The sequence below is a fragment of the Falco cherrug genome, chromosome 3 (genome assembly GCF_023634085.1).
Source record: "Falco cherrug isolate bFalChe1 chromosome 3, bFalChe1.pri, whole genome shotgun sequence".
Taxonomy (NCBI): Eukaryota; Metazoa; Chordata; class Aves; order Falconiformes; family Falconidae; genus Falco; species Falco cherrug.
Window position 1 is genome coordinate 96363455 of NC_073699.1, and position 27183 is coordinate 96390637.

A 27183-nucleotide genomic window follows, 5' to 3' on the forward strand; every position below is an offset into this window, starting at 1 on the left:
TGCTTATGAGTCAATCAGGATATATTCCTAGGAATCCAAAAGATGTTGGATTCATATTACTGAGCATTTTGTATGTTACTGGTCATAAAAGACCCTGTGAACTTTCATGGTGTACAAAAGCAGCGTTGGGCTCCCTTCTATGTTCACATAGCCAGGAACTTTCACATCAATTGTGATGAGATACATTCTGGGAAAGGCATTTAGTCCAAAACTTGAAAATTTAGCCTGGCTATGAACAGTAAAATTATCCAGTATAAAATCTAAAGTTTAATTGTACTATACATAGATTGTTGACAGTTTCTATTTTCCGTATGTATTGACTTTTATCCTTACCAGGTAGATATCTTGATTGTCTTAGATAGTACTGTTTTGCTGATGCATTTGATCTTCCAGAATCGTTTCTCATCAGAACCTTGTTTTCCCCTCCTGGCTGAATACAGCATGAAGCTTTTGGTTCTGGCACACTGAAAAATCAAAATATTCAAACAATGTGATCAATGATTGCAGCTCAGAATACCACAAGCTGACCCTAGCCTGAAAAGTAAAGTGCTCTTCTCTTATCCTACTTTCATCGGTAGAATTTATTCCCACAAAGTAACAGCCAGATCTCATATCTCATGAGAGTCTGAAGACAAAAGCACATCCGACACTATGGTATAAAAGCAAACATAGATAACTGCGGCAGAACTTAGTACAAACTTTAACCCACAAAGGAAATGAAATTACTATATCTGATTTTAGTAAAACACATAGTTTCTTCTATTCTATTCTAACACGACAAACAGCTAAATTATACAATGCCTGAAACCAAATTTGATTCAGTTTGGATATCACTGGTGCTATAAAACCAACCCCACACCCAAAGCTAGTCTGCTCATACAGCTCTTGGCGTTCTTGCACAATTTTGGTGACTTAAATTGTAGCAGATTCGTCTCAATCAGTCTATAAACCTACTGAACACTGTTTACTAAAAAGGTGTGATTCTGTAATTATAGGACTTACCTAAAAAGACATTCCTTGGTTTTCTTTTCTTTTAGCAGTGCAATGCTAGGCTTCTTTGAACATGAAATTCCAAACTCAGTGTCATCAAAGTCATCCAAGCTATCCACAGCCTTAATCAAAGTCTGACCCCATCGTCTTCTGCAGCTTTTAGGACCTAATGCACCATTCTGAGGGCCACTAGCTGCTTGTTTCTATTTTAAATAGTAAAACAAAGCATCAACTAAATTCTAAAATGTTATACTTTGTACCTAGTTCACTTCCTGACTACTGCTTAAGAATTTTGAGAGAATTTTTCCCATTCTGTTGTGCCTATTTTGGTCATAGTTTCAGAATGATCTGAAGCACAAAACATAACAGTAATGCCAGCAGGTATTTTGAGTGTAGTTCTTTTGGACTGTCATCCTTAAATCGCTCAAATCTACTTGAAATAGTGAAGTCAATGTTCTATTTGCAGACCCAGTTCAGTGCTCAGCCTCTACTACCGGTATCTTGCGGAACTCATGCTCTCAACAGTGATAGATGAACTGTCAAGAAGTAGGGCACAGTGGTGCAGAACATTCACAGCAATCACACTCAGGGTTTAGGAGTGTCAGTTGCTGTGGCCCCAAAGTAAATACACCAAATAAAAGAAGTTAGTCAGGCTTTTCCTTAATGTTCTCTTCCAAAGAAATCACTAGATTTTAAAATTGTCCTTTCATTGGACTGTGGTTTGCTTTCAGGTATTTTCTGAATACCTATTAACATACTTCATACTGTAGTTCAGCAAGTGTAAGTGGAAAGCAAAATGAAGACTATAAATCAAAGTTCAATATTCACCTTGCTAAAAATCTTACTCATTGAATTCTTATAAGCATCGGAATTAGATGAATTTTCTTGGGTATTTTCCTGCTTGAGGCAAGCGAAGTTCTCCCTTTTCACTTGTCTATTATATATTGCCAATATTTTTGTGAACCGTTTCTCAAAGGTCAATAAATGATAGCTGTTGTAACTACATTACCGCATAAGCATTTCAGTAAAAGCTATTGTAAACAAACACACATTGTTGTTACAAGCAATCTAGTCTTCTGAATTGCTGCAAAATTTCACTAAGTGGCAAGTTATATCCTTCATTAGTCTCCAATTACCTACCTGTACTTCCTCTAGTGAAAAGTATGATGACTTTCAAGGGATCACCTCATTGAACATAGTAAGAACTTTTAATAAAACCAAAGTTTTTATTGAATACAACTTACTGGCGAGTTTTTATTGATGGCTGGAAAAAATGGTTGTGCTTGTGGCTGCTGCTGTTTTGGTACTTGCTGGTTAGCTGTATTCTGAGGCAATTGAATTTGCTGGAGAGGCTGGTGGTTAAACTTTGACAGGGACTGTGACTGCGTTTTGTCAGGTACTTCAGGTGAAGACAGAGGTTCTGGCTTGGACACAACTTCCAGTTTAGGTAAAGCTGGCTTTGGCTCTGTTGGTTGAATTGGTTTAATAGGAGTCTGCTTCTCCAGGTACTGTGGAGGAGGTCCTAAAACTTGGCCAACTTGAAAGTAAGGATACTTCAAAGCCTGGAGAAGAAGATACAACGTACTAATGTTACTTCAAAAAGCTGATTTCACCAAGGATCTAAAAGCAGGTGTCTGAAGCATTTGAGCAAACCCTTCAGCACAGATGGATGCATAATGAAATCATATGTAATCAGTGTGCACTGATAACTGTCAGTTCTTTTAAAAGTGTATTTTAAACAATTTAAACAATTCCCGTCATATAATTTAGTAAGATGCATCCACTTGTACATGTTACAGCAGTCACACCATTCCTTGCCCTCCTTTACCTCTCTGTTTTGTGGAGTCTGTTTTGATGTGAATTTGACATTTGACGCAGTTCTATATTCATGCAGTAATGAATTTCAATCTTAAAACAGGTAGTCTCCACTACCTTTACCACATGCTTTATTACATGTTTCCATTGCTAACTATGTTCTGGCAACTCAATGAGCAGTTTGCTGGTTTTTTTAATTGCAAAAACCCAGAAGTGTGATGACTGCCATTTAATATAATTGTATGGGTTTTACAATTAGGGGATATTAATGAGCAAAGTTTCTCCTTCATTTTCTTGTGACCAGCTTCACTGGTTTTGTTTTGCTTTGAAGTATGTTCACTGTAGTTGCTGTGCCTTTACAGTGTTTATTAGGAAACTAGGGTGTCCATCTTCAGGCAGATGTATATTTCACTTTTTTTCCTCTGACCTTTTCATGTCCACCACTAGATGCACAGCAGAGACGTACTCTGCTAACACAGCTCCTCCTATGTCAAAACAACACACTGCTACTTCTGGGTACGATACTACTCTTTGTTAGTTCTCAAAGAGATGCTTTGCCTCAGCTGCACTTGTGAATTGCTGGCTTTGTACACATTTCCACATATATGCATTAAAGTCTCCCTTTTGGATGTGGATTACACAACTGGTGCAGCTGCTTCCTTGACAACTCACTTGGGCAAAAGCTGGTTCTTTGCTTTCATAAAGCACCATGCAGTATTCTGTGTAGAGATTTATAGCACTAGACTACAGTTAGATCTCAGTGACTGTAACAATAGATATGCTTTATGAAGTGGGGAGAAATGCTTGCTCTGCTTGGTACCATCTGCTTAACCACTTCTGAATCACTTACGTTACATCTACCTAGGATAACTTGCAATATGTCCTTTTTCTTTCCTGTTTGTATCCCCCTTTTATACCTTCTAAATAGGATTGCAGGGACTGCACTAGGTATGAATACTAAAAAAACCCCAAAACAACAGTAGAGTGCAACCATATTTGTTACTTGAAATACAATTTTTAAAAATAAACTTGGAGAAAACCTGTGACCTTTGGGACCTAATGGTATATTCTTCAAGAAGTTCTTTCCTTATCACATGATACAGTTTATGTCCAATCTCCAAGTAAAAATAATTCTTAGCTCTTTCACACTGCCTTCCATCCATAGCTTCACAAAAAGCAAAGCTTAATTCTCAATATTTTCCTTCGTACAGATGGGGGAGGAAAAAGAAGGTGACAGAAGTGACTTATAGTTACAATTCAGGCAACTTGCAGCTCAGATTTTTCTCTATCCTGTACACAGAAGTATGAAGTAGGTATGAATGTAACCATACAGAAGACAACATTGCAGAAATAACTAAAGACTTTGATGTCTGCTGAGCCAGGCTTAGAACTTTTGCTCCTCACTACTTAGTCTCATTCCCAAAGTGTTCAAAATGCAGAGATGTTTCTCTGGCCATTAGTATTATGGCAATCAATCTGGTTTTGTATCTACAACTTTTTAACGGTACAAGAAAATTCAGTCTTATACTTAATCATTCAGGTGCTCAGACCTGACTTGCTGTAGGTCTCTTCTTTGGATTCCAGTTCAGCATATCACTCATAAGCTGTATTGCTTCGCTGCTTGCATTTGGGATCAGAGTTTTTAAGCTTATAGGGACGCATTGTGGGAAACGGAAATTCATGGCAGAAGCAAGGTGGTGTCCTTCTGGCCAGTCACTCTGTTTCAAAGGAAAGAAAAATGAGTACCAAGAAAGAACAAAGAAGATGTATCTTTGAGGTATTAGATCAAATTTAATTTTATGCAGGTTGAGTCATGCTTGGTCTGTGCAGCTCCTTCCTATATAGTGGAAAACAGGCATTCCTGTTTTCCATTACAATTGTTACAACACCAGTGAATGCAGCATCAGTCTCCGATGGTAGTCCTGTAGGTCTCCTGTAGGTAAAGGTGGAACTATTATTGTGGATACCACACTTGGACATACTGTATCTGAAGGAGAAGGGAGTGCAGCAGTAACAGGAGCAGTACCAAACATCCCCTCTACTAGAGAAATGAGTTCAAACAGCTGACTTCAACATGCCTTCTGTATGGCAGTAGCGGAGGTGAGGCCCTTCCACCCAACATACCATGGTTGTGTAACCATGATGCAGCCTCTACAATATACCACTGATTCCACCACTGAGACAGCCAAGGATTAAATTACAACTAGACATTATTACAACAGCAAAAAGCCATGACCACCAGATGAAAACTTTTCTTTGAGTGTTTAACTTTCCGGAAGGTAAACCCTGAAGTCCTTTGTTGCTTGATAATTCCATTGTTTGAATACAGAACCACAGAATTATCAAAGACCTTAAGAGATCATCTTGTCCATACCTTTGTCCCTTCCTGACAGGTATTAGTCTCAGCAGGATTCCAGTTTCTGGCACTCCACAACTGCTCTAAAAGAGCTTAATTCTCCTCAAGATTAGAAAAATGTAGAAAACCCTCATGTTTTACTTACTACTTACCCATGTAGTAAGTAGTATTTCTCTTACTACAATAAAAGACCACTGTTGAGTGTGCTATCATCCATGGATACCAAGGACTATTACTCTTTTCTCTCAAGAAGAGCCTTTTTATACATTAGAAGGTGTATTTCTTCTCCTTTCTGCCAGTCTTCCTTTGTGTAAGCTAAAGAAACCCAAACAACTGAATACCCAAGTCTAGGCTTTTTTTTTTTTCTTCTCTGATTTTTCTCTCTGGAAAGGCAAAACTTTAAACTGGATATAATACAGCAAATGGAACAGAAAGATTAGTTCATGTGTCAGTGGACAATACTCCTTTCTCTGCACACTGGTATAGTATTTGTCTTTGTTGCAGCAAAATGCTGTTGACATACGATGCACTATATAGCTCCTACATCCTCTGCTGCAGGTATGTTTGCTGGATAGTTATCCACAGAGATTTATGTGGCTGATTATTCCTGCCTAAGTAGAGCATTCTACACACTGCTAATTTTTTTTTTCAAACCTACATCTCTAATTTTATAAACTCTGAATTCTAATATTGTTTTCTAACATAGTCAATCCTTCCCAGCCTATCTAGCAGCTTAAGCAGTAAAATCTATCCTATCAGAAGGCCTTTAAATACATTTTTAAATTGCATCAGATGCAGAACCACTCATGAGTCCTATTCAATCTTTCATTTTGAATGAGAACCAGTAAGGCTTACTCTGTGACTAAGGCTTTCAAAACAGGTATGCACTTATCATGCAGTTTGTTTGTATAAATACGCTGATGAGAATATTACGAGGGACAGCATCAGAAACCTTACTGAAGACAATGTATGATATTAATGCTTCTCCTCTATCCACAAAGCTTGTTACACTGCTACAGGAGTAAATTGGATTGATTTGATAGGATTTGATCTTAAAATACCATGTTAGCTATTACTCATCTTTTTATGTACAACAGCTTTAGCTCTGTTAACACAGTCTATGGTAATCAAAGAAAACTCAAAATATAATTATAAACCACGTCTGGTTAAAATAAGTCTCAAGACTTCAAGTAACTTTCTATTACACCTCAGAGAATAATTTGTTCATTTAAATTAATGGAGATGGACTCTTCTCTCCTCTGCTGCATCTCTCTCCTTTATTGGAGTTGGTGACATTCTGTCTGCCAGAGGTACTGACAAAAATTATTTGGAACCAAGTAGCAAGGGCTGCATGTTGAACTGGTGAACTGCAGGGATAGGGTGAAAATAGTACAAGTCCAAAAATGAAAAATAAATTTCAATTTCTAATTTAAAAAAAGAATTTGGAATTAGAGTGCCACTTCCAACCTTCAACTAATGAAAATGCATTTCATTGATCTTTCCTTTTCAGATTGTCATCAGTTTTTTCATTAAATTGGTGTACTAGAAGTGCACCATCACTGCCAGTACTTGAATGGTACAACATAAATAAAGCAACTTCATTTGTAAAATAAAGCAAAATAGTTGCCTGTCACTATTTAAAAAACCCAAAATCACAGAAGTCATTAGTATGGTAGTATAGACTTAAACAAAAGAAGGCAAATTGGAATGAATATAGCTTCTAGGCATAATTCCTGTAATTCCTTATTGCAGGATAATGCAATAAATGAAAATGCATGTCTGAAAAAAATACTATTTGTAGAACTATCTGCAAAACCAGACTATTAAAATAACTACTTGTTTTTCAGAATGCAGAACAGTACTTCACTTGTTATAAGTGCATCATTTGTTGTGATAATTCCTATCATAATATTTAAGTACTCTTCTTACACAGCAATCTCCCTGAAGAATGCCTTAGCATTGTTGTAAAGGGATAAAATTCCCTAGTCTGCCCAGCAGATGACAGGGACACAAAGGAACTAATCGTAGTGTCCTGATCCTTCGAGGGCTGACTGGCAGTGACTCTAACCCTTTAGAAGACACTTTAAGTCTTTATAAGAGGGTACAGTTCTCTCTGAAATACTCAGCTGGCAATGCTCCCTGCTTTCCCAAGCAATGAGCTTGCTAGTCAGGGAATGACAGAGTATAAAGTCATGATTTGCTTCTGTAAACTGCTTCTAAGGTTACAGAAAAGCCACAGCAGTCAACTCCGCACTGCTCAGCTACTTACACACAGTGAAAAATTTCTCTCTGATCTCCCTGCACTTCCAGAACTTGTTTATGCTATACGCTGAAAATGTCCCAGAAGCTAGTATGTTGACATCTTTCACAGATACTCTTAATATACATCTAAAGGTTCTTCTTACTATCCAAGACTCGTGAGCTGTTTAAGAAACTTAACATCTGTTTCAAAACTCATGTCTTAAAACACTGCTCATATTACACACTTCTGATGTACAATTGTCATAGCAAGCACTGTTTTACACACCATAGCAATTTCTCACTTAGACCTCTAGACTCAGTTTTCACTTCCACAACGTATCATCTATAACTCTCAACCTCTGACCTTCTACTCTCTGCTCTGTCATGAGTTTGCACCTGTTTCTCAGTATGTTCTCTTGGATGTCTTCCCACCACTTCCAGCTCTGCATGTTCCTAGCTAAGCTTAATCTATTTCGGTTTTAAGTTTTCTGTTCCACACTTCTCTGTTTATAACAGCTCCTTTACTGAACAAGAATTAGGATATACTTTATATCAGTAGAATGCTAATGAAATTGATGTTTTTATCTCCCACCCTTAGGTCTTCCAGATCTAAAGACTGTTGAGTCAGTTATTTCACCAAGTTCTGTTTGTGCCCATGAAGTACCTCATACACGTCGGTCACCTCCTACCATATTCTACAAAAAATACTTATATGGTGGTCTTCCAGTTTATTCAAAGTTTTGAAGGTAAGCTTATTCTTTTCTTGCATGATCACATACCATTTGCTAAAACAACTTTTAAAATGAAGTAAATATAATTGCACACATTTTTTTATATGCTCTACCCAAACTTTCCTTGTATTTTTAAATAGTACTTAGCCTGTACAGAAAACACTTGAAAAGAACTGTTTCCTCCCTAAAATACTGCGCATTTCTTTTCCATTACTTTTCATTGCTAATAGTATTTATGAGAGATCTGTGTCTGAGATCTAGTGTTTCCTTTATGCTTTAAAAATAAGAAAAGCATAATTTGTCTTATTTATGGTATCTCCTACAAGGTCCAAATTCTGGGTGCCAGCCTAGAAGAATTACACTTTCAGGAAAGGAAAACAAATTGCCTGTGGCAAAATTAAATCCTAGGAAACTTCTGATTTTCTTTCTCATATGCCTAACTTTAAATAACTAAATTAAACAATTTTATCTGGCTTTCAAAGGAGAACAAGGCTGCACATAATGGTATGATATACAACAGATGCTAATGTACAGCAAAAGACTAGCATTGCATACCTTAATGGAAACTTAAAAGAAATACAGTGGAAAAACCCTCAAGTCTGCAGGAAACTTACCAAGACAGTAATTTATATGTTCATTCCAAGACAGAGAAAAAATGCGATGTTTTATAAAAGATATAACTTTCTTTTTTTAAATACAATTGTGTGAGTTTTTCTATGTCTTACCTTCTTTGGAGTCCCTAATACTTGGCAAATTTTGAAGATTTCATCTACTTCACTTGTGCCTGGGAAAAGGGGTCTTAGTGTGTATAATTCAGCCATTATGCTGCCAACTGCCCACATATCAATGGGTGAGCTATAGATAGACGATCTTAGCAAAACTTCAGGAGCACGGTACCTATTGCAGATGGGAAGAAATTATAGATCAATTAAAATGGTAAGAGAAAGGTAACTAGTTAAGATAATGTATTAAATTCTTAATATACTTACCACCTGGTAGAAACATAATCTGTATAAGGTGGCTGAGATCTTAGTTCTCTAGCCAACCCAAAATCTGCTATTTTCACAAGTTCTGGTCCAATACAGAGAAGGTTTTCAGGCTTCATATCTCTATGAAAAAACCCTATAGAAGACAAGACAGAAGAGCAAATTATTGTGTCATCACTTCTTAAACAGCAACCTCTGTTAGCGTAATCCAAAATTTGCTGTGGGATGTTTTTTAAAAAATATAGCTTTTTTTTTTTTAAAAAAAAATCAACATAAAAGAATGGTAACCCTCTCCCCAACAGGCACCACATTTTCCCTCCAGTGATTATTACACCAAGTGTTCTTAAATTAACAAATGTAAACTGTCATTAACACACTAAGGAAAATGAATTGGCTCTTGCAGCACTATCAAATAGCAAATCAATTTCAGAATGAAATCTTTTGCAAAAACTACAACTGCTTTGTCAGTTTTGGATAATGGAAAATTGAGTATCTGACACACTTAGCTGATATATACAATTCCTTGAACGACTTTTAACAACAATTTGCAGACACAGACATATAAAAGCTATCAAAATTCCGCTCAGGAATGGTAATATTACTAATGCAGGCACATATAGTTTCTTTAATGCTTGCTGTTGGCTTGAGCACCTATATACCTCGACAGTAGTTAAGTTGCTAAGCAAATCAATTCTGCGGTTTAATTGGTACACATGATTTGTTATAATATAAATCAAATCAAAATTCACTTGCTACAATAAAACATTTGATTTCTGCATGCAGAAACTGACAACCACTGTAAGAAATTGGCTGAAATTATTACAGTGAAATGTAAGTGTTCAAATTTATCATACCTATCATTCCCAAACACTTATGGTCAAAACAAAATATTAATATTGTAACTTAAAAATGCCAGTTTTTCTTAAATTCTGATTTTCTCACTTATTTCATGTAGAAATAAAGAACGAAAAGAGGATGCTAATAATCAGAGAACAGTATATGATCTTGATCAGAAAGACAAGAAATAGCAATTTCTGGGTATTTGATAATACCGAAAAGAATTAATTACTTATTTGAATGCATGAACAGGCCTCACCAGGGTACATGAAAGCAAATCAGAGATCACTGGGAACATCGTTTCTTTTTTCATTTTCAGCTAATATTTTATTGTCTTTGGAAAGTTTTAAGGATCCCAATGTGATGTGAAGGACAAGTACAAAATAAAGGAGTTAAGCAGGAAAGCAAATTACTACTTTTCTTAATGCAAAGGAGCTTAATACCAGTATTTCAGAATGCAGTTTGCAGACAGATATTAAACATGAGCATTAAAAGTTTTGTAAACACTTTTTGTTGTTGTGAGCACACAGCACCTCTTATTTAGACTGTGCTTGTAATTCCTAGAAAAGTCCCTTCTCTTGAAATATTTAAGTCCAGGTTGTATTTGATAATGAGAATGTTTGAATTTCTTAGTGAAGAAGTTATTTTAATGTTTTTTTTTAGATGTAGGGTATCATATTAGTTATATATAGTATCTCAAGACAGGAGAAACTGCCACCTTTAACATATCAATGCTCCTTAAATAGATCTTTTTTAGAAAACAAATGCACAGTACAGCCAACGTACAAGTTTCTTTAGCTTGTTTATTCATCTGGTAACTGAGGTGAAAAAAAGTACTGAACAGCATATGAACAATAGCCAATGCTTTGAAAGAGAAAGAAGAAAATCTGATTATAAAAGAACAGCGTAACTTCAGGAATGGTTTAAAAATGCACCATACTTGAAATAGATAAGGATAATTTTTATTAGAGATTATTAATAGCCTTTGCTAGATATTTTCAGTCATGTTATTATTGTGCACTATCTTATTTTTTAAAAAAGTGCTACACAGTTAAACTCTAGTATGAAACCTACCGTGTTTATGGATAAAAGCTAGCCCTTGTAGTATCTGATACATTATGTTTCTGATGACTGACTCGGGGAACAACTTGTTTCTGCAAAGAAACAGATTAACAACGTCACATAATTAAAAAAAAAAATACTGTATTTTCAGAACACACGTGCTTCTTCATTTTGCACAACACATCATAAACAGATGAAAGCAGACCCGTCAAGTCTTGCACACAGACAGATGCAGCTGGCTCTCATTGCAAAACTCACTTGCTGCCCAGGCCAGAATTTAACTCACTTAAGTGCTGCAGAGAGACTTCTCTGCAGAGAGGGTCACGATCCTACCTCTTTGTAGAAACTGGCTGGCCAGTAGTGTGCTCGATCAGATGAACACAGAATGTGCAGCAATGTACCAAGGAAGAGACTACACAGCGCAGCACTGTGGTAAGCATGTTAGCCAGTGGTAAGACTGAGAGCAATGCTTCTCAGCTGCAGGGTAACATCGTGCTAATATTGCTTGCAGCTATGTCAGGATGTGAACCTAAGAGCTTTGCACATTAGGAGATAAAGGTGCATGATAATGTCTGAAGGAAACACACATTAAAGGCAAAAGAATTCAGCAAAGAAAAATGCTATTGAAAAGGCAGTTCCTGTTCCAAAGTCCACCTTGCAAGCCTTGCTGTGTACTGTTTGTCCAAGATTGCAACATCACACACAGGTCTGTTTTATGAGCAAGCATGCATGTACATGCAGATGACCACCGCCACCTTAAGCCAAATCCATGAGCAAAAACAGAACGCAGTGTTTATTCAATCCTTTATTAGCCTTCACTTTAATGTATGAAGAAAAAATAATTACTTGGAATTTCTCTCATGGCTCTACACACCAAAGACATGCAACCTATCGTGTTAACAACTGAACAAACTTTATTTCCAAAAATCATTACAATATGTAATATTGTAATGCAGAGCAATGCAGAATTCTACCCTCAGATAAGCAGGTGCAGCAACTCCTGTTCAGATCAGTGGGGCTGCAAGAAGAGCCAAAACCAGAAATTCCAATGCATTCTTCAAGATAGCATAAGGATAATTAAATGATACCACACTACCTGTCCTGTGAAAGACGTACTGTACCTGTCCTTCATTAACTGATAGAGATTTTCCTTCATGTATTCAAATACAAAGTAAAGATGGTCATTTTCTCGTATGACTTCTTTCAGTTTTATTACATTGGCATGATTTAGCTTCTTCAGAGACTGCAACAGAGCAAAATACGGCTTCAGATAATGACAATGACTTCACTTATCAGAACTAAATTTTTAACATGTAAATTCTGTTTTAGAAGCTTCTATAGAACACGTCCATCTGAGAGTTCATATTAATTTTGTAATTTGTTTCAAAGAACAACAAAATAGCATTTGAAATTAATCCCTAGACATAGAAGATTTAAGCTACTATTAATGTCATTGTTGCTTTTATTTTGAAATTAATCTAGCTGGGGTGAAGATTAACACAAAACCCTAATTCCCTACAATGAAAGGCAATTCTGAAGCTCTAACAGCTCTTGCTCACACAGAACCTAGTAAGAAAACTCAGCAATTTTTTTTTTTTTTTGTTATGCAACTTTCATGAACAAGGATTCTCCTACAGGTGTTCTTTTTGGAAATACTGATTATGCAATCTCCAGTAAGTTAAACCTAAATTATGGATACCCAACTCCTTTGTCAGGGAGTTTTGTATATACAGAAAATCAGAAGCCCAAAACATGGGATGACTGGGAATTTAAGCCCAGGATTTGAAGTGTTATTCTACCATTTGGCTAGCCAAAACTTCCAGGGCTTTCTACAGATGTCCTAAATACAAGTTACAAGGACTGGATATGCACCTAGAAATTTGCTGGTAAAATAAAAAACCAGCATGGTCTCACACACACACACTTACACAGCCTCTTCCTTTTGTGCTCTCTCCTTCTGTACCCCCCCTTCTCCCAAAGACAAGAGTCCTGGCTATGGGACGGGGCCACTGCTTGAGAATAGTGGAATATTCCACAAAGCAGCAGGAGCTCTAGGAGTGCCAGAAAACCATGGTTTTGTGGAATCTGCACCCCCATTTAAAGAGTTCACAGAGTATGGCCTTATGCCTGGACATTGCAGATGCCCTTTTCCTTCATGCAGACCCAACCACACGCTTATTTTCAAATGTGCTATGTTCAGCACTTTACCTTGACTTCTCTCAAATTCATACATTCATCCCATGAATAGAACTTTCTTTTCATTCTGAAATACAATTCCAAGATAAGGTATTTTAAGTGAACAGTATAGAATGGTTTTAAAATAAAAAAATCTAAACATGTTATTTTCCAACTGTAGCATTGCTGTATTTTGAACTCAATTTAAAACATTCTGGACTACCCATCAGCAACATAATTAAAAACTCAACTCTTAGAATTGCTAGAAATTTAAGTGTTTAATGATTAATCACTGCAAACATATTTTTAGAGGCATAGAGCCAGAAAGACCATGATACTCCAAGGTATCAGGGACAAAATCCCTTTGTTTCATTTGAATTGTGCTTTTAAAAATACGGAAAGGAACAGCGACACTGCACTTAAACCACCGATATTTCAAACCAGAAAAATCACCTCTTTGTGCCTAAGCTGCATTCTAGGAAAACAAGAAAATTGTGGTTTTGAAATCTGCAAAGTATCTTGACTGCTTACATTACAGTTAAGCATCTGACTTGATCAGTCATTTTTACAAACCTGTTTCAAAGTATGAAATACCAAATAAAAATGATTTCATTTTTTCAAGCAATACTCATACACACGTAGAAGTCTCTAAAGTAATCGTTATATGTAAGAGTGTAATACATTTATTTGTAAGTCTTGCATAGAAACAAACAGATATTTGGTGTTGCTCAGATTTTGGGATGGGGTTGTGAATGTCATTGCTGTGTTTCTGTAAAGTTCTAGTGCCTAGAGCAAAGAGATTTAAACCCAAGATTTTAATTTAAAATAAACATATCTTCAACTAAAACTGTCCCCCCTCAAATCCCAGACTTAAAAATCACACAAAAGCATTCCAGATCCCGAAATCATGAAAAATATTTCACAAAATGTTATTCTTTTTGCCTAAAAATAACGAAAATAAGCAATTGCAGATTTTTTTTTTTTTTTTAGCTTAGATCAAGACTATTAACTTAGGTAACGGTACTAGCAGTATATGGAGAAACCTGAAATTCTTAAAACAAAATTCAATCACTTATAAGCAGTAAGTCCATAAAAGGAGAAAAAGATCTCAGCAACACATAATTTCTGGTATTTCAACTTATGCTTTACATCCTGCTTGCAATTCTGTAGGAATACAAGAGGAACTTTCCCACACGTCTAGCACAATTTTTATTGTTTTGTAAAAATCTTTGTAGGCAGGTATGACAGCCCTGATGACCACACACAACACACCTTCATTAGATTCAAGGACACAGCCTTTATTTATCTGACCAGATTGTTATCTGGTATTTATCATTGTAGCAATATCCGAAACTTAATGCAGTACCTAAAAAGATTTTCGGGTGGGTGGGAAGGTATTTCAAATTTACCCGCTAAAATGGGTATTCTTACAATTCATATAAATAAACTCCCTAATTAATCAACTGCACATTCAGTTTTGCTTTTCCTTTGGTGTTAGCTAACAACATTTTTGGAACAAAGCATGTTCAAACTGAACAAAAGCAGCATGCAATTTTATAAGCCAAGATAAATCAGTAACTTATACAAACTGTGTCTCTCTATTGATTTGTTAGCTGAAATCTGACCCATGATCACCTTGTCAAGTATCTCAAAAAAATTTTATTAATTTCCTTAAAAAAAGGGATATTTTTTCTATGCTACACAGATGGCAGACAACAATAAAGTTAAAATCTTTAAGCTTTTGCAAGTAGCTTTACTGAATTTAGATGCTACATACCTTTTGATAGCCACAAGTTCTCCAGACTCATTGCTCTTCCCCATCAACACACTGCCATAGGTGCCATCACCTAGTTGCTTCATGATTGTGTAACGGTTCATTTTTTTTTAAAGACCTGTATAGCCAAAAGCTTATGAAATACTAAACGTCTTCTGTTTTATTAGAGAACTCTATGCACTTTGATTTTCTTAGAGAAATCTTCTTCCAGACTGTTTTACGCTGGTAAAAGGCTTCTCACGCTGGAGCAGGATATTCACTGTTCTCCAAATTACAGCTACTTTGAGTTCCAGACACGAAGTTTAAGAGACAGAAGAACACGGTCATTCTCACATAGATCCTTAAAAAAACAAAAAGGTAGGGAAATATATAATTTTACAGTATTTTAGGAAAGAGACACTCTACTATTTGTATCTAACAACTACAACTCCCAGATCTGTATGTGTTCTTTAAATATAACACCTCAATATAACTAGTTCTTTTAAATCCTTCAAACCACAGAAGGCTCCCAGTCTAGGATTAGGGTTAGAGAAAGTAGGGACTGAAGAGTTGAGGTTACTGTCATAATTCTTTAGAACCAGAGGAGTGTGTTTAAGACTGGTGTCCTCTGATGGAACTCCTAATTCATAATTTGCAGAAAGCAGTAGGTTCCGAATCTGTAACGAAGGCAGGGCTGAAGTTTAGGAAAACAGAAGAACCCAAATTTTGCACAGGGTGTTACAGTAAACCTAGGGTCCAAATGCTGTGTTTTGGACTGGCAGTGCAAGCAGGCTTGCTATGCTTAAAGTTAGCGTGGAAGGAAGGTGAAGCAGCGAGATAAATGCTGGATTCTTCGCCAGTGTAAACAGAGTTGTTACAAACGTACTTGGATATTTTGCTCTGAAGTTCATAGAATTCTTAGTCTACAGCCACTGTTGGATTAGGCACAGTAATGGCTGAAGAGTTAAGTTTGTCGTTCTGTTTCACAAGGCCTGCAGAGACAATTAGAGAGCTCATGTGCATTGGTGTGGAAGACTAGATCTGAACTGCCATTTGGAAAAGAATTCACACTAAACATTGAACCTTCATCTTTGAATTATATGTAAACCTTAATTTGAATTCTAATTCAAACCTGAATACAGACCCTAGGTTTCACTATACACAATACTATCTGTCACCAACAATTCAGATGAAGGCCAGTTCCCATAGATCCTATGCACAAATCCTAATTCTAACCTTAGCTTTGGCTGCCTACTAGATGCAATCCTAAAAACTGATGTTAAGACACTTACGCAAACTCACAATAGTCATCCACTTACTTATGCAGACCAGGGGAAAACTGACAACCAATCACTGTATTATTTGCTCACCGTAACCCAAATAACACAAACCAACCACTGACTGCTAACTGAATTCCAGCATTGTCTCTTCCTTTTGCCTCTGCTGTCTGAAAATGTAAAATAAAGTTCCAATCAGCTGGCATCCACTGTCAGCCTGCCTCTATAGGGGATGCAGAATTTGACATGCAACTCTGTAGTCCTTACCCTTATGCTAGAATTAGCTAAAGGCTGGTGTGGCTGTCCAAACAGATTAAGGAATTCAAATTCAGCTGGTAACAAGCCTCAGGCCTGAGATTTACAGGCCTGGCAAAATTCAACAATAAAACTGGCCTCCTACAAGTGTGAATACAGCATTCACCAGTTAACTAGCCTGTTGTGTAAAAGAAATATCTGCCTGGACAATACACTGCTGCTTCTAAGCTGTTACTACTTGAAATGTTGCTTCCTTGAAGTCATAACGTGCACCTTGTTACTCCCTGTTGCTTCTGTTAACAGGGAAGAATCTTAAATCATCAGTCAAGATATTAGTAACAAGTGACCATTTCAACTTAAAATCTTTGCACCAGACAACCGCCCGCTTGGTAGTGAAAAAAATAAAGAAGTTTTTATCCATGCCCTCCAAAAGCCATTGTTACAGTAAAATATGATCACCGGTTAATAGTATATTCTATAACAAAGCTAAACACAGATTTAACAAAAAGTAAAAATCATAGACAATTCAAATTATGACTGTTTTTTAAATTGAACCTATATATATTTAAGCCTGCTGTTTTTCTCAGAATTCAGTTTTAAATCTTATTCCTCAAAGGGCCTGCGTGCACTCTAGTCTTTAATACCTTGAATAATGCCATTTCTTCAACAAGACTATATGTTGACTCCAGTAATAAGCATACATACAATAAGCATATGTACTACATACATATCTTGCAAGTTATCATTTGTTATTCTGATATATATACATTAAAAAACAAACAAAAAACTTTCTGAAAGTATTCCAATACACATTTTAAAACACAGCATCTGCACCTAAAGCATCAGCAATGATAAACCACGTGTGTATTTTGTATATAGATATACATAGGCATGTAAAATAAAGGGAAGCTAAATGTGACAGGATTTGGGTGCCCGCGTTTCTCTGTTGCAACAAATATTGTACATTGTTTAAGACAGAGTTCTCGAAGGGGATTCAGTAGTACCTGACAAAGATGGCCCTAGCCTGAACTCCTAAAGTTATATATGTCACAAATTTGAAACACACTCATGCCTTTCAATGCCCAACCTTTTGCTCTCTAACAAAGTGACCCAAAATACCAAGATGAAAACCTCTGTATTTGCAATAAGCAGAACCAGATCTAGACACAAGCCTCAAGTTTTGACCTTTAAGTCCTCTAATTTTGGTGCCTAAATCCTATCAGCTTTCCAAGTAATTTTTAAAATATAAATTAATCACATGCTTTTACAATTATTCCTTTTGTCCAATTCTATTATTTCAGCATGTGCACTTGAAACAGCATCACACAAAAGTGTTTCCCTCTAGAGGTCCTCTGTAATGTAACACATCACTGACAAAACTGCATTTTGTCTGTTCTGTAATAAATGTTATTGCCTTATTTCTGTTCTGCTGTATACTGTAATTTTTAGGGTACGAAAACAATCGAAGTACAGAAACGGCAGCACATTCCTTCAACAGTCAAACAGGAGTGTCAAAATTGCTCGATGGAAATGCACAAAACCCGTTGTGAAAACTATATTCCCTGACAACTGTATCTATGTACCTGGATCTATCATATTTACCACATACATTCACTACCACACTGATGCACACTAGGCCATTCCACGAGTGACTCTCATGACAGAGTTGTCTTGGTCACTTACAGTTAAAAAAAAAGGCAAACAAGGGAACTCTTATAGTTAGACATTATCAACTGAAAACTAACCAAATGCAGTGGAAAAAAAGGACTGTGGGTATCACACTCTATTCTAAGCTCTTCTCCAACTTTATACAGAATTTATCCTGCATACAGAAGTATCTAAAAAAATTGGTAGAGTTCTGTGGACAGCTAAACAGCCAATTTTACAGCAGTGCTATGGCACACAGTAGTCTGTAAGAAATGCTGGAGGGTGACAGGGGTTTGCTGACTGAGAAGTACAGCACCGGATCTGGTGACTCTTAACTGCCACTGTCCACTGGTATTAGAATAAACGATGCTGCCAAGTACTTGTGTTTATCAGGCTGGTGTGACACCAGGGTCAGGGGCTTCTTTTACTTCTACTGGAATTACAGAGCATGTTGAGTTAGAATATAAATGCTTTAGAGATTCACATTTCACTACAACAGACTTTCACACATTTAGTACTTTGCACCACATGTACCCAGTGAAGGTGTGCAATTTTTTTTCTCGGTGTTTTTCAAATGTGGAGTTCAGTTTTCTCTTTTGTACCAACTTGGGGAAAAGCAAGAGCTCGATCTAGCTTTTCTGGTTAATGCAAGCCTCTTAAGTGGCCTTTCCCATCCTAAAGCTCATATGGTGTTACTTCCTCAGCGATATGAAGCTCTAAAACACCAAACTGAAAACAGAAATCCTACTGTAAACAACAGCTTGTTTTATACTCCTAACGACATACTGCCCATAATCTCTTCACACAGGATTAAGGAAGGATTAAAGCAGGGGACAAATAGAGGACAAAATACAACAGCTTGAAAGAACTAGTAATTTGTGTAAGTTTAGATAATCTGAACAAGTACTAAATAATTCAAGCAAATTTTCACTTTTACTATACTATTGATGATTTACTTTAAGCACTAGCAACAACTTTAAATTATTTTAGGTGTCTGAATTAAATTTCAAAAGGTAATTAATAACAGTAAATCATCTGCATTTCTGCAGTACAAGTCTTAAGCATCACCAAAAGTTTTACATTTGCATGCTAAACAGGCTACTCTCAAATTAAAATACAAATTAGGATTTATGACCCAATAAAGACCTCCCACACAGACAGGCAAAACACAACCTAATTTCACCAACCTGTTTACAGTAACTGCTGAAATCACCAACACCATTCACAGAGCATGGTACTACTCTCAACAATCAGAACTGGCCATATTGCATATACTGACACAAATTTTAAAAGTTAAAAAATCCAGCAACAACAAACCAACAAATTGTTGCTACGAGAACCTCCTTTGTAGTGACTGTATATTAGTAAAGCTGACAGTAATCAGGTCCCACAACAGGTGGATTCAGTTCTTGGGATTAGGTACAAATCCATTACTCTAATCAAAGACCAGTGGTTATCTAAAAGCATGACTGCTCAGTTCCAAGCAAGAAGCTAACAACATTAACAATAAACATTTTACTTTCAAATATATTGCCTTAAATAAGTATTTTTTTTTAAAGAAAAGTCTCTTCAGAAATCTAATCTGCTGTTTCACTTACTGGTATCAGGTATTGAGGACAGGGCATATTAAAAAGCAGGAACTTCAGTTTGCTGGAAATATTTTCCCTCATTTTGTTCCAAATCAGCTTTGGTTTCAAACCGAAACGATTCACACCAGCGTTTTCAGGATGGTTCAGCAGTGACCTGCCTGGATGCCACCACCCCATGCCAGCAAGGTCACTTCTTCCCACCCCGGGAAACCTCCTCCCGCCGCGCAAGGAGGGTATGAGGTGTGTCAGGGCTGCAATGGTTTCAGCAAGACCTGCTGCTGGACTTCCAATTAGGTTTTCCAGCCTTGGGCAGTGTCCAGAAGGAACACTGATCTTCCAACATGTACGCAGCATTGCAAGTTTCAGTAAATGCCCATTTCGGTGCCAGTTTTAGTTTCATTAGTTTCATTGATGACACTGTTGAGCATGCAGATAACACTGCTCATGGCAAACGGGAGTGCACAGCTCTCCTGTCACTTGCTCAGGCTACGAAACTCAAGGCCACCTAGCCTGGAAGTTTCATGCTGGTTCTCTGAAAGAAGAAATCACCTCATCCCCTCCTCTCATTAACCCTCGACACGCCAGGCCGCCAAGGCCGGCTGGCCGGCCGGCCTGCCTGCCTGCCTGGGCAGGCCCCCCCCCCCCGCACACGCACACCACACACCCACACCCGCACGCACACACACACACACACACACCACCCCCCACACACACCCACCTCTCCCAGACTGAGCGGGCTGGCCCCTCACATCGCCAAGGCAGGACGCCAGCCGCCGGCCCACCTCGGGTCAGCCTGGAAAAACCGTCCTGCTCAGGGACGGCCGCCGGGCCCCGGGCCTCTCTCGCCTAAGCCGGCAGCTCCCTCCTCCCGGTGGGCCCCCCGGCCCCCAGCCGGCCCGACCCCTGAGGACACTGACACCCGCTCCGGCCGCCAGGAACCCAGCCCCCGTCCCACCGCCCACTCACTGCGGCGCTGCGGGCGGTGCCAGCCGGGCGGCCCCCGGCCCGCCTCCGCCTCTCGCCGTCAGCCGCCGCCGGGCCGCTCTGCCGCGTCGCCGGGGCGACGGCGCGGGGCCGGGAAGGCGGGAGGGGCCTGCCACTGGCCCCGCCCCCTGGCCGTGGTCACGTGGGGCAGCAGCAGGCGGGCGCGAGGGCTCTGCGAGGCGCGGGGGGAGCGGGTGCGGGGCTGCGTGTGGGCTCGCGTGTGTGCGTGCTGCGCGTGCGCACAGTGTGTGCGTGCACAGGGGGGTGTGCGTGGGTGTGTGCACGTGTGTGTGTGCGCGCGCAGGGGTGTGTGTGCACAGGGGTGTGTGCATGTGCACGTGTGTTTGTGCACAGGGGTGTGTCCATGCAGGGGTGCATGCATGGGGGTGCATGCATGGATGCAGGTGTGTGTGTGCACAGGGGTGTATGCATGGGTGTGCGTGCATGGGTACAGGGTTGTGTGTACTCACAGGAGTGTGTGTGTGCACAGGAGTGTCTGTATGGCTGTGCGTGTGTGTGCACACGTGAGTGCACATGTGTGTGTATGCACATGTGTGTGGCCGTGCAGGGGTGCATGCATAGGGGTGCATGCATGGATGCAGGTGTGTGTGTGCACAGGGGTGTATGCATGGGTGTGCATGCATGGGTACAGGGTTGTGTGTACTCACAGGAGTGTGCATGAGTGTGCATGTGTGGGTGCACGTGTGTATGCACAGGGGTGTGTCCATGCAGGGGTGCATGCATGAGTGTGCATGCATGGGTGTATGTGTGTGTGCACAGGGGTGTGCATGCACAGGTGTGTATGCATGGGTGTGCATGCGTGGGTGCACGTGTGTGTGTGCGTGCAGAGGCATGTGTCCGTGCATGGGTGCAGGTGTGTGTGTGCACAGGGGTGTATGCATGGGCACGCGTGCATGGGTGTGTGTGCATGCACAGGGGTGTATGCATGGGTGTGCATGCATGGTTGTAGGGATGTTTGTGTGTACAGGGGTGTGCATGCAGGGGTGCAGATGCACAGGGGTGCATGCATGGGTGAGAGGTGTCTGTGTGCAGGCGGGTGCGGGGGTGTGACACGGGCCCCGGGATGCCGCGGTGCGCAGGCACGGAGCAGGGCGCTCAGCACCACGCAGCAGAGGTGGCGGGCGGCGGAGGGCCACCGGCACGGGCAGCGGTGACAAGCCCAACCTGTAAGAAATGGAGTGGTGTAAAGCAGGACCTGAGCTAGGCCTGACAGGAGCCTTGTCACATGTTTCCTGAAGGTGGCACCGTGGGACACGCGAGCATCCCGAGTGTCCTTACTACCTTTATTAGTAGTAATGCTAATTATATATTAGATGGAGCCACCAGCCAGGCCACCACCTATTTAGGATTTGTACAGAAGTTAGTTTCTCTAATATTCATAAGTGTAATGAAATCCGAAGTTTTTTTCCCCTAGCTTTTTTTTTTGTTTTTAATTATTTATTGTAAGCTATTTATTAAAATGCACATTGCTAATATTGATGTGGGGACGACAACTTTGAATGTTATATGTATTCTAAAATACATACGTATTTCTGCTATAGTCATGAAGTCTGTCCATGGTCCTTTGTAACCCCCATTGCCCCAGTGCGTACGGAAGTTACGGTTAATACAAATTGCATATTTAATGTCTGAGGTAGAGAGTAATTTTGGCATTGAAGTCTCATTTGAAGCTTTAATTCTCAACATGAGTATGAACTTCTTAATTTTTAATATTTGTTGAGAGCAAGGGCCAAGGGGAGGAGATCTTTCCAACACGGTGACTACTAGTGGCACCACGGAAAGAAAGGCAGAAAATTGTTTTAGAAATTCAGGTTCAGCTCTGCTTCACTGGGCTGGCAGCTCAGGCTTGCTGGGTGAACGCGGGAAGCTGTCCGAAGGATATTTTTTTCTTTTCCCCTCCCTGTTCCTCATTAACTGGCACGGTAATTTCATGACGGTTTAAGCACTGTTGACAGATTAATTGATTCTACCTCAAGTCAACTGGGTGGAACGTGGGGCTGTGGGAATTGGTTTCCTGGAATCCAAAGGATTTGACCACTCACACCTAGTTTGGTGAAATAAGTACAAGAAAACAAGGTTATATTTTCTGAAACAGAATATGCCCACTTCCTTTATTGAAATAAAGCATCAGAGGCACCTCACGGGTAAAGTGGAGTTCAAAGGTGAGACTTGGACGTGAGAAGGGAGAAGGTACCATCACCCACGCAGGCAGAATTCAGGCAGAGATTCAACAGGAGTTGAGCATATGTAGCAAAGCATTTAACCATGTCTTCACCTGTAAGGGTGAGTTTGAACACCATTACATGTATACATTATGTAGATTATGGAAGTACCTCTCCACCATCAGTGGAAACAGTGCAGCAGTTGCCCTGTGATGTCCCCCCCCATGCCCTCATGTCCTTTCCTCTCCCTCTCTTCAGCTTAGCCTTGTTCCATGGCTGCCCCTTCCCAGCGATGGGCTGTCTCCTCCTCTTCTGGTGCTGCCACCCAATTTCATAGAATGATAGTATGGGAGAAATGCTCCAGCCCTCTGATCATCTTCGTGGCCCTCTTCTGGACTCGATCTGACAGCTCCATGTCCTTGTGTTGGGGGCCCCAGAGCTGAGCACAGGATTCCAGGTGGGGTCTGATCAGAATTAAGTAGAGTGGGAGGATCGTCTCCTTCGACCTGTTGGTCACACTTCTTTTGATGCAGCCCAGGATACAGTTGGCTCTCTGAGCTGCAAGCACAGATTGCTGGGCCATTCCGAGCTTCTCATCAACGAACGCCCAAGTCTTTCTCCTCAGGGCTGCTCTCAATCCAGCCTGTCTTTGTGCTCGGGATTTCCCCGACCCATGGGCAGGACCTTGCACTTGGCTTTGTTGAACTTCATGAAATTCACACAGGCCCACCTTTCAAGCCTGTCAAGGTCCCTCTGGATGGCATCCGTCCCCTCCAGTGTGTCAGCTGCAGGACACAGCTTGGTGGTGTCAGAAAACTTGCTGAGGCTGCATTTGATCCCACTGTCTATGTTGCTAACAAAGATGTCAAACAGCAGCGGTTCCAATTCTGACTCCTGAGGAATGCCACTCATCACTGGTCTCCACTTGGACATCGAGCCATTGACCGCAGCTCTTTGAGTGCAGCCACCCAGCCAATATCCATCAAGTGGTCAACCTGTCATATCCATGTCTCTCCAGTTTAGAGACAAGAGTGTCATGCAGGACAGTGTCAAATGCTTTGTGCAAGTCCAGGTAGATGTTGTCGGTTGCTCTTCCCTTATCCACCAATGCTGTAACCCCATTGTACAAGGACAACAATTTTGTCAGGCACAATTTGCCCTTAGTGAAGCCAAGTTGTCTGTCATCAATCACCTCCTTATTTTCCATGTGCCTTAACATAGTTTCCAGGAGGATCTACTCCATGTTCTTGCCAGGCACAGAGGTGAGGCTGACTGGCTTGTAGTTCCCCACGTCTTCTTTTTTTCCCTTTTTAAAAATGGGGATTATGTTTCCCCTTTTCCAGGCAGTGGGAACTTCACAAGACTGACACAACTTCTCAAATACGAGCAGTATTACCCACTTAATCCGTCGGTTCCCTCGGAACTCATGGATGCATCTCACCAGGTCCCATGGACTTGTACACCTTCAGGTTCCTTAGATAGTCTCAAAACTGATCTTCTCCTATAGTAGGTCATTCTTCATTCTCCCAGTCCCTGCCTTTACCTTCTGCAACTTGGGTGGTGTGGCTGGAGCACTTGCCAGTGAAGGCTGAGGCAAAAAGGCATTGAGTACCTCAGCCTCCTCCATGTCCTGTGTAACCAGGTCTCCTGTTTCTTTTCAGAGAGGGCCCATAATTTCCCTAGTCTTCCTTTTATCACCAACACACCTACAGGAGCTTTTCTTGTTGCCCTTGACGTCCCTGATCGGATATAATTCTATCAGGGCTTTAGCTTTCCTAACCTGGGCCCTGGCTGCTCGGACAATTCCTCTGTGTTCCTCCCAGGCTACCTGTCCTTGCTTCCTCCCTCTGTGGGCTCCCTTATTGTGCTTGAGTTTGTCCAGGAGCTCCTTGTTCACCCACACAGGCCTCCTGGTGTTCTTGCCTGACTTTGTCTTTGTTGGTCCGCATTGCTGCTGAGCTTGGAGGGGGTGATCCTTAATATTAAAGAGTTTCTTGGGTCCCTCTTCCCTCCAAGGCTTTATCTCATTGGTACTCTACCAAGCAGACCCCTGAAGAGGCCAAAGTCTGCCCTCCTGAAGCCCAGGGTAGTGAGCCTGCTGTGCACCCTCCTTGCTGCCCTAAGGATCTTGAACTCCACCATTTTGTGGTCACTGCAGCCAAGGCTGCCCTTGAGCTTCACATTCCCCACCAGCCCCTCCTTGCTGGTGAGAACAAGGTCCAGCACAACACCTCTCCTCGTTGGCTCTTCCATCACTTGGGGAAGGAAGTTATCATCAACGCATTCCAGGAACCTCCTGGTTTGCTTATGCCCTGCTGTGTTGTACCCCAACAGATACTGGGGTGGTTGAAGTCCCCCATGAGGACCAGGGCTTCTGAATGTGAGGCTGCTCGTATCTGTCTATAGAGGGCCTAATCTGCTTGGTCTTCCTGGTCAGGTGGCCTGTAGCTGACCTCCACTATAATGTCACCTGTCCCTGCCCTCCCTTTAATCCTGACCCATAAGCTCTCGGCCAGCTCCTCACCCGTCCCCAGGCAGAGCTCCATGCACTCCAGCTGGTCATTGGCACAGAGGGTGAGACCCCCTCCTCGTCTCCCCTTCCTAAAGAGCTCGTATGCTTCCATTCCAACACTCCAGTCAGAGGAGTCATCCCTCCATGTCGTCATGAAGACAAGATCATAGCCCTGCAGGGGTGTGCACACCTTTACCTGTTGTTTATGCCCCATGCTACACGTGTTTGTATAGAGGCATTGAAGCTGGGCCCCTGATGAAGCTGACTTACTGGCTAGAGTGGTTGGAATTTCTTTGTACTACTCTTCAGGAGCTCTCTGGCTGACCTGGGATCCTTCTCCAAGCTCTGGGCATGTATTGCTGGCATGGGCATCAAACTGGTAGGAGTGGGATGGATTGAGATTCCCTTCCCCTGGCAACCTTAGTTTAAAACCCCCCTTACCAGCTTGGCAAGCCTATATCTGGAGATGCTCTTCCCTTTCTCTGAAGGATGGACCCCACCAGCCCCACAGATACCCCTCCAGCCACCTTCACCTGCAGGTCTGGGGCACTAATATGAGGCTTCCTGGCATCTTGCTGTGCTTGCGTACCCGAGCGTTACGTGGCCTGTAAGGCTGGTTTGTAATCACTTCTCCAAGGAGATTAGACCATGGAAGGGAAGGAAGCTACAGCTGTTTTAGTGCTTTTGCTTGGGAAGACCCTGGAACAACGTTCTTGGTTGCTTCTGGGGCATTTCTCCTCCAATTACAGTCATTTATAAGAGATGTGGCGCAAGCAAGGGGTCTGATGTTTAAATAATTCCAGGGTTAGTTTTGCACAGGTGCAACGCTAAGTCTAAATTCTGTTACTGGGTCGTTGTGTCTGTCAGTTGTTGGTACTTTCTGTAACACTCCCCAAACATTTCACACGCATGAAGACAGAAAGGCTGAAGACAGAACTTGCCAGTGTTTAAGCCAAACTACAACATGGTGCGGAGTTGCAGGACGAGCACTTCAACCCAGTCACTTCACACTTCATTTTGTCACAAAGACAGGAGAGAGGTGCTGTGCTGTGCTCTTGCTATGAACCAGGAAACTGAGGGAAAGGCAACAGGCTAACAAAGAGACCCAGCAACTGCAGCGACATTTGTGAGCCTTGTGAAAGGACCTCCAAGAACATCCCCATGCACCTGCTTCCCTGCTCATTTTACACAACACCACGAGCAGCCCCACTGCTAATTTTCTGTTGAAAGAACCTTCTTTGGTTATGGTCCTTAAAGGTGTTGATGCTTTGCTCAGATGCTAGCCTAAGTACCTGAAACTGCCTTCTCCCAAATGCCATGGCGAGTGCCAGCATGCACGTTGAAGCTAATAGGGGTTGTGTAAACTTTGTTTGGTTTCTGTTTGTTTGGACAAGTTTGAGCCAAACGAGCGATGTTTCTGTGCAATACTCGCATCTGTATCATCCCACTGATCTTTGCGTTGCGTATGGACTCGAGAGCCCTCAGAGGTGTGGTGTTGAAAGGCACTCTCCGTTTTGCACAATCCCAACTGCAGCACGACATAAAGCAGTAACCAGTTCACCCTCCCTTTGCTTGTGAGCGGCAGTCAGAGGTTTATGCTGCCAGAACACTGAAGGCAGTTATCCAGATGTGGCACACCACTGTGCACCGGTCTCATTACTCCTCAGGCCGAGGGGTTTTAACAGACCTGGACGAACTTTTCACTCTGTGTGTTGGGAGGTACTACTCCAACATTAAATGACCCAGTTCTCCTTTTTTATCTGCGTGTGACTGCTACTGATGAGGGTGGG

General features: G+C 40.9%; 1 protein-coding gene across 6 annotated transcripts in view; it reads right to left on the reverse strand.

Annotated features, from left to right (window-relative positions):
• Positions 1 to 20812, reverse strand: part of MAK (male germ cell associated kinase) — a 31842-nt gene extending 11030 nt beyond the window's left edge. For 3 of the 6 annotated variants that reach the window (XM_055705061.1, XM_055705059.1, XM_055705062.1), the window contains exons 1-11: positions 20681 to 20812; positions 14971 to 15307; positions 13227 to 13281; positions 12140 to 12261; positions 11031 to 11110; positions 9123 to 9255; positions 8859 to 9030; positions 4356 to 4523; positions 2235 to 2552; positions 1003 to 1193; positions 334 to 464 (exon numbers count right to left, since the gene is read on the reverse strand). In XM_055705061.1, the coding sequence (XP_055561036.1) occupies positions 334 to 464; positions 1003 to 1193; positions 2235 to 2552; positions 4356 to 4523; positions 8859 to 9030; positions 9123 to 9255; positions 11031 to 11110; positions 12140 to 12261; positions 13227 to 13281; positions 14971 to 15071 (1471 nt within the window). In that variant the 5' untranslated portion in view covers positions 15072 to 15307; positions 20681 to 20812. Of the gene's footprint in view, positions 1 to 333; positions 465 to 1002; positions 1194 to 2234; positions 2553 to 4355; positions 4524 to 8858; positions 9031 to 9122; positions 9256 to 11030; positions 11111 to 11351; positions 12037 to 12139; positions 12262 to 13226; positions 13282 to 14970; positions 15308 to 19312; positions 19447 to 19723; positions 20204 to 20680 lie in introns of those variants that run through there. The other 3 variants (XM_014276525.3, XM_027799280.2, XM_027799283.2) reach the window with 3 other exon arrangements.
• Between the last annotated feature and the right edge of the window lie 6371 nt (positions 20813 to 27183).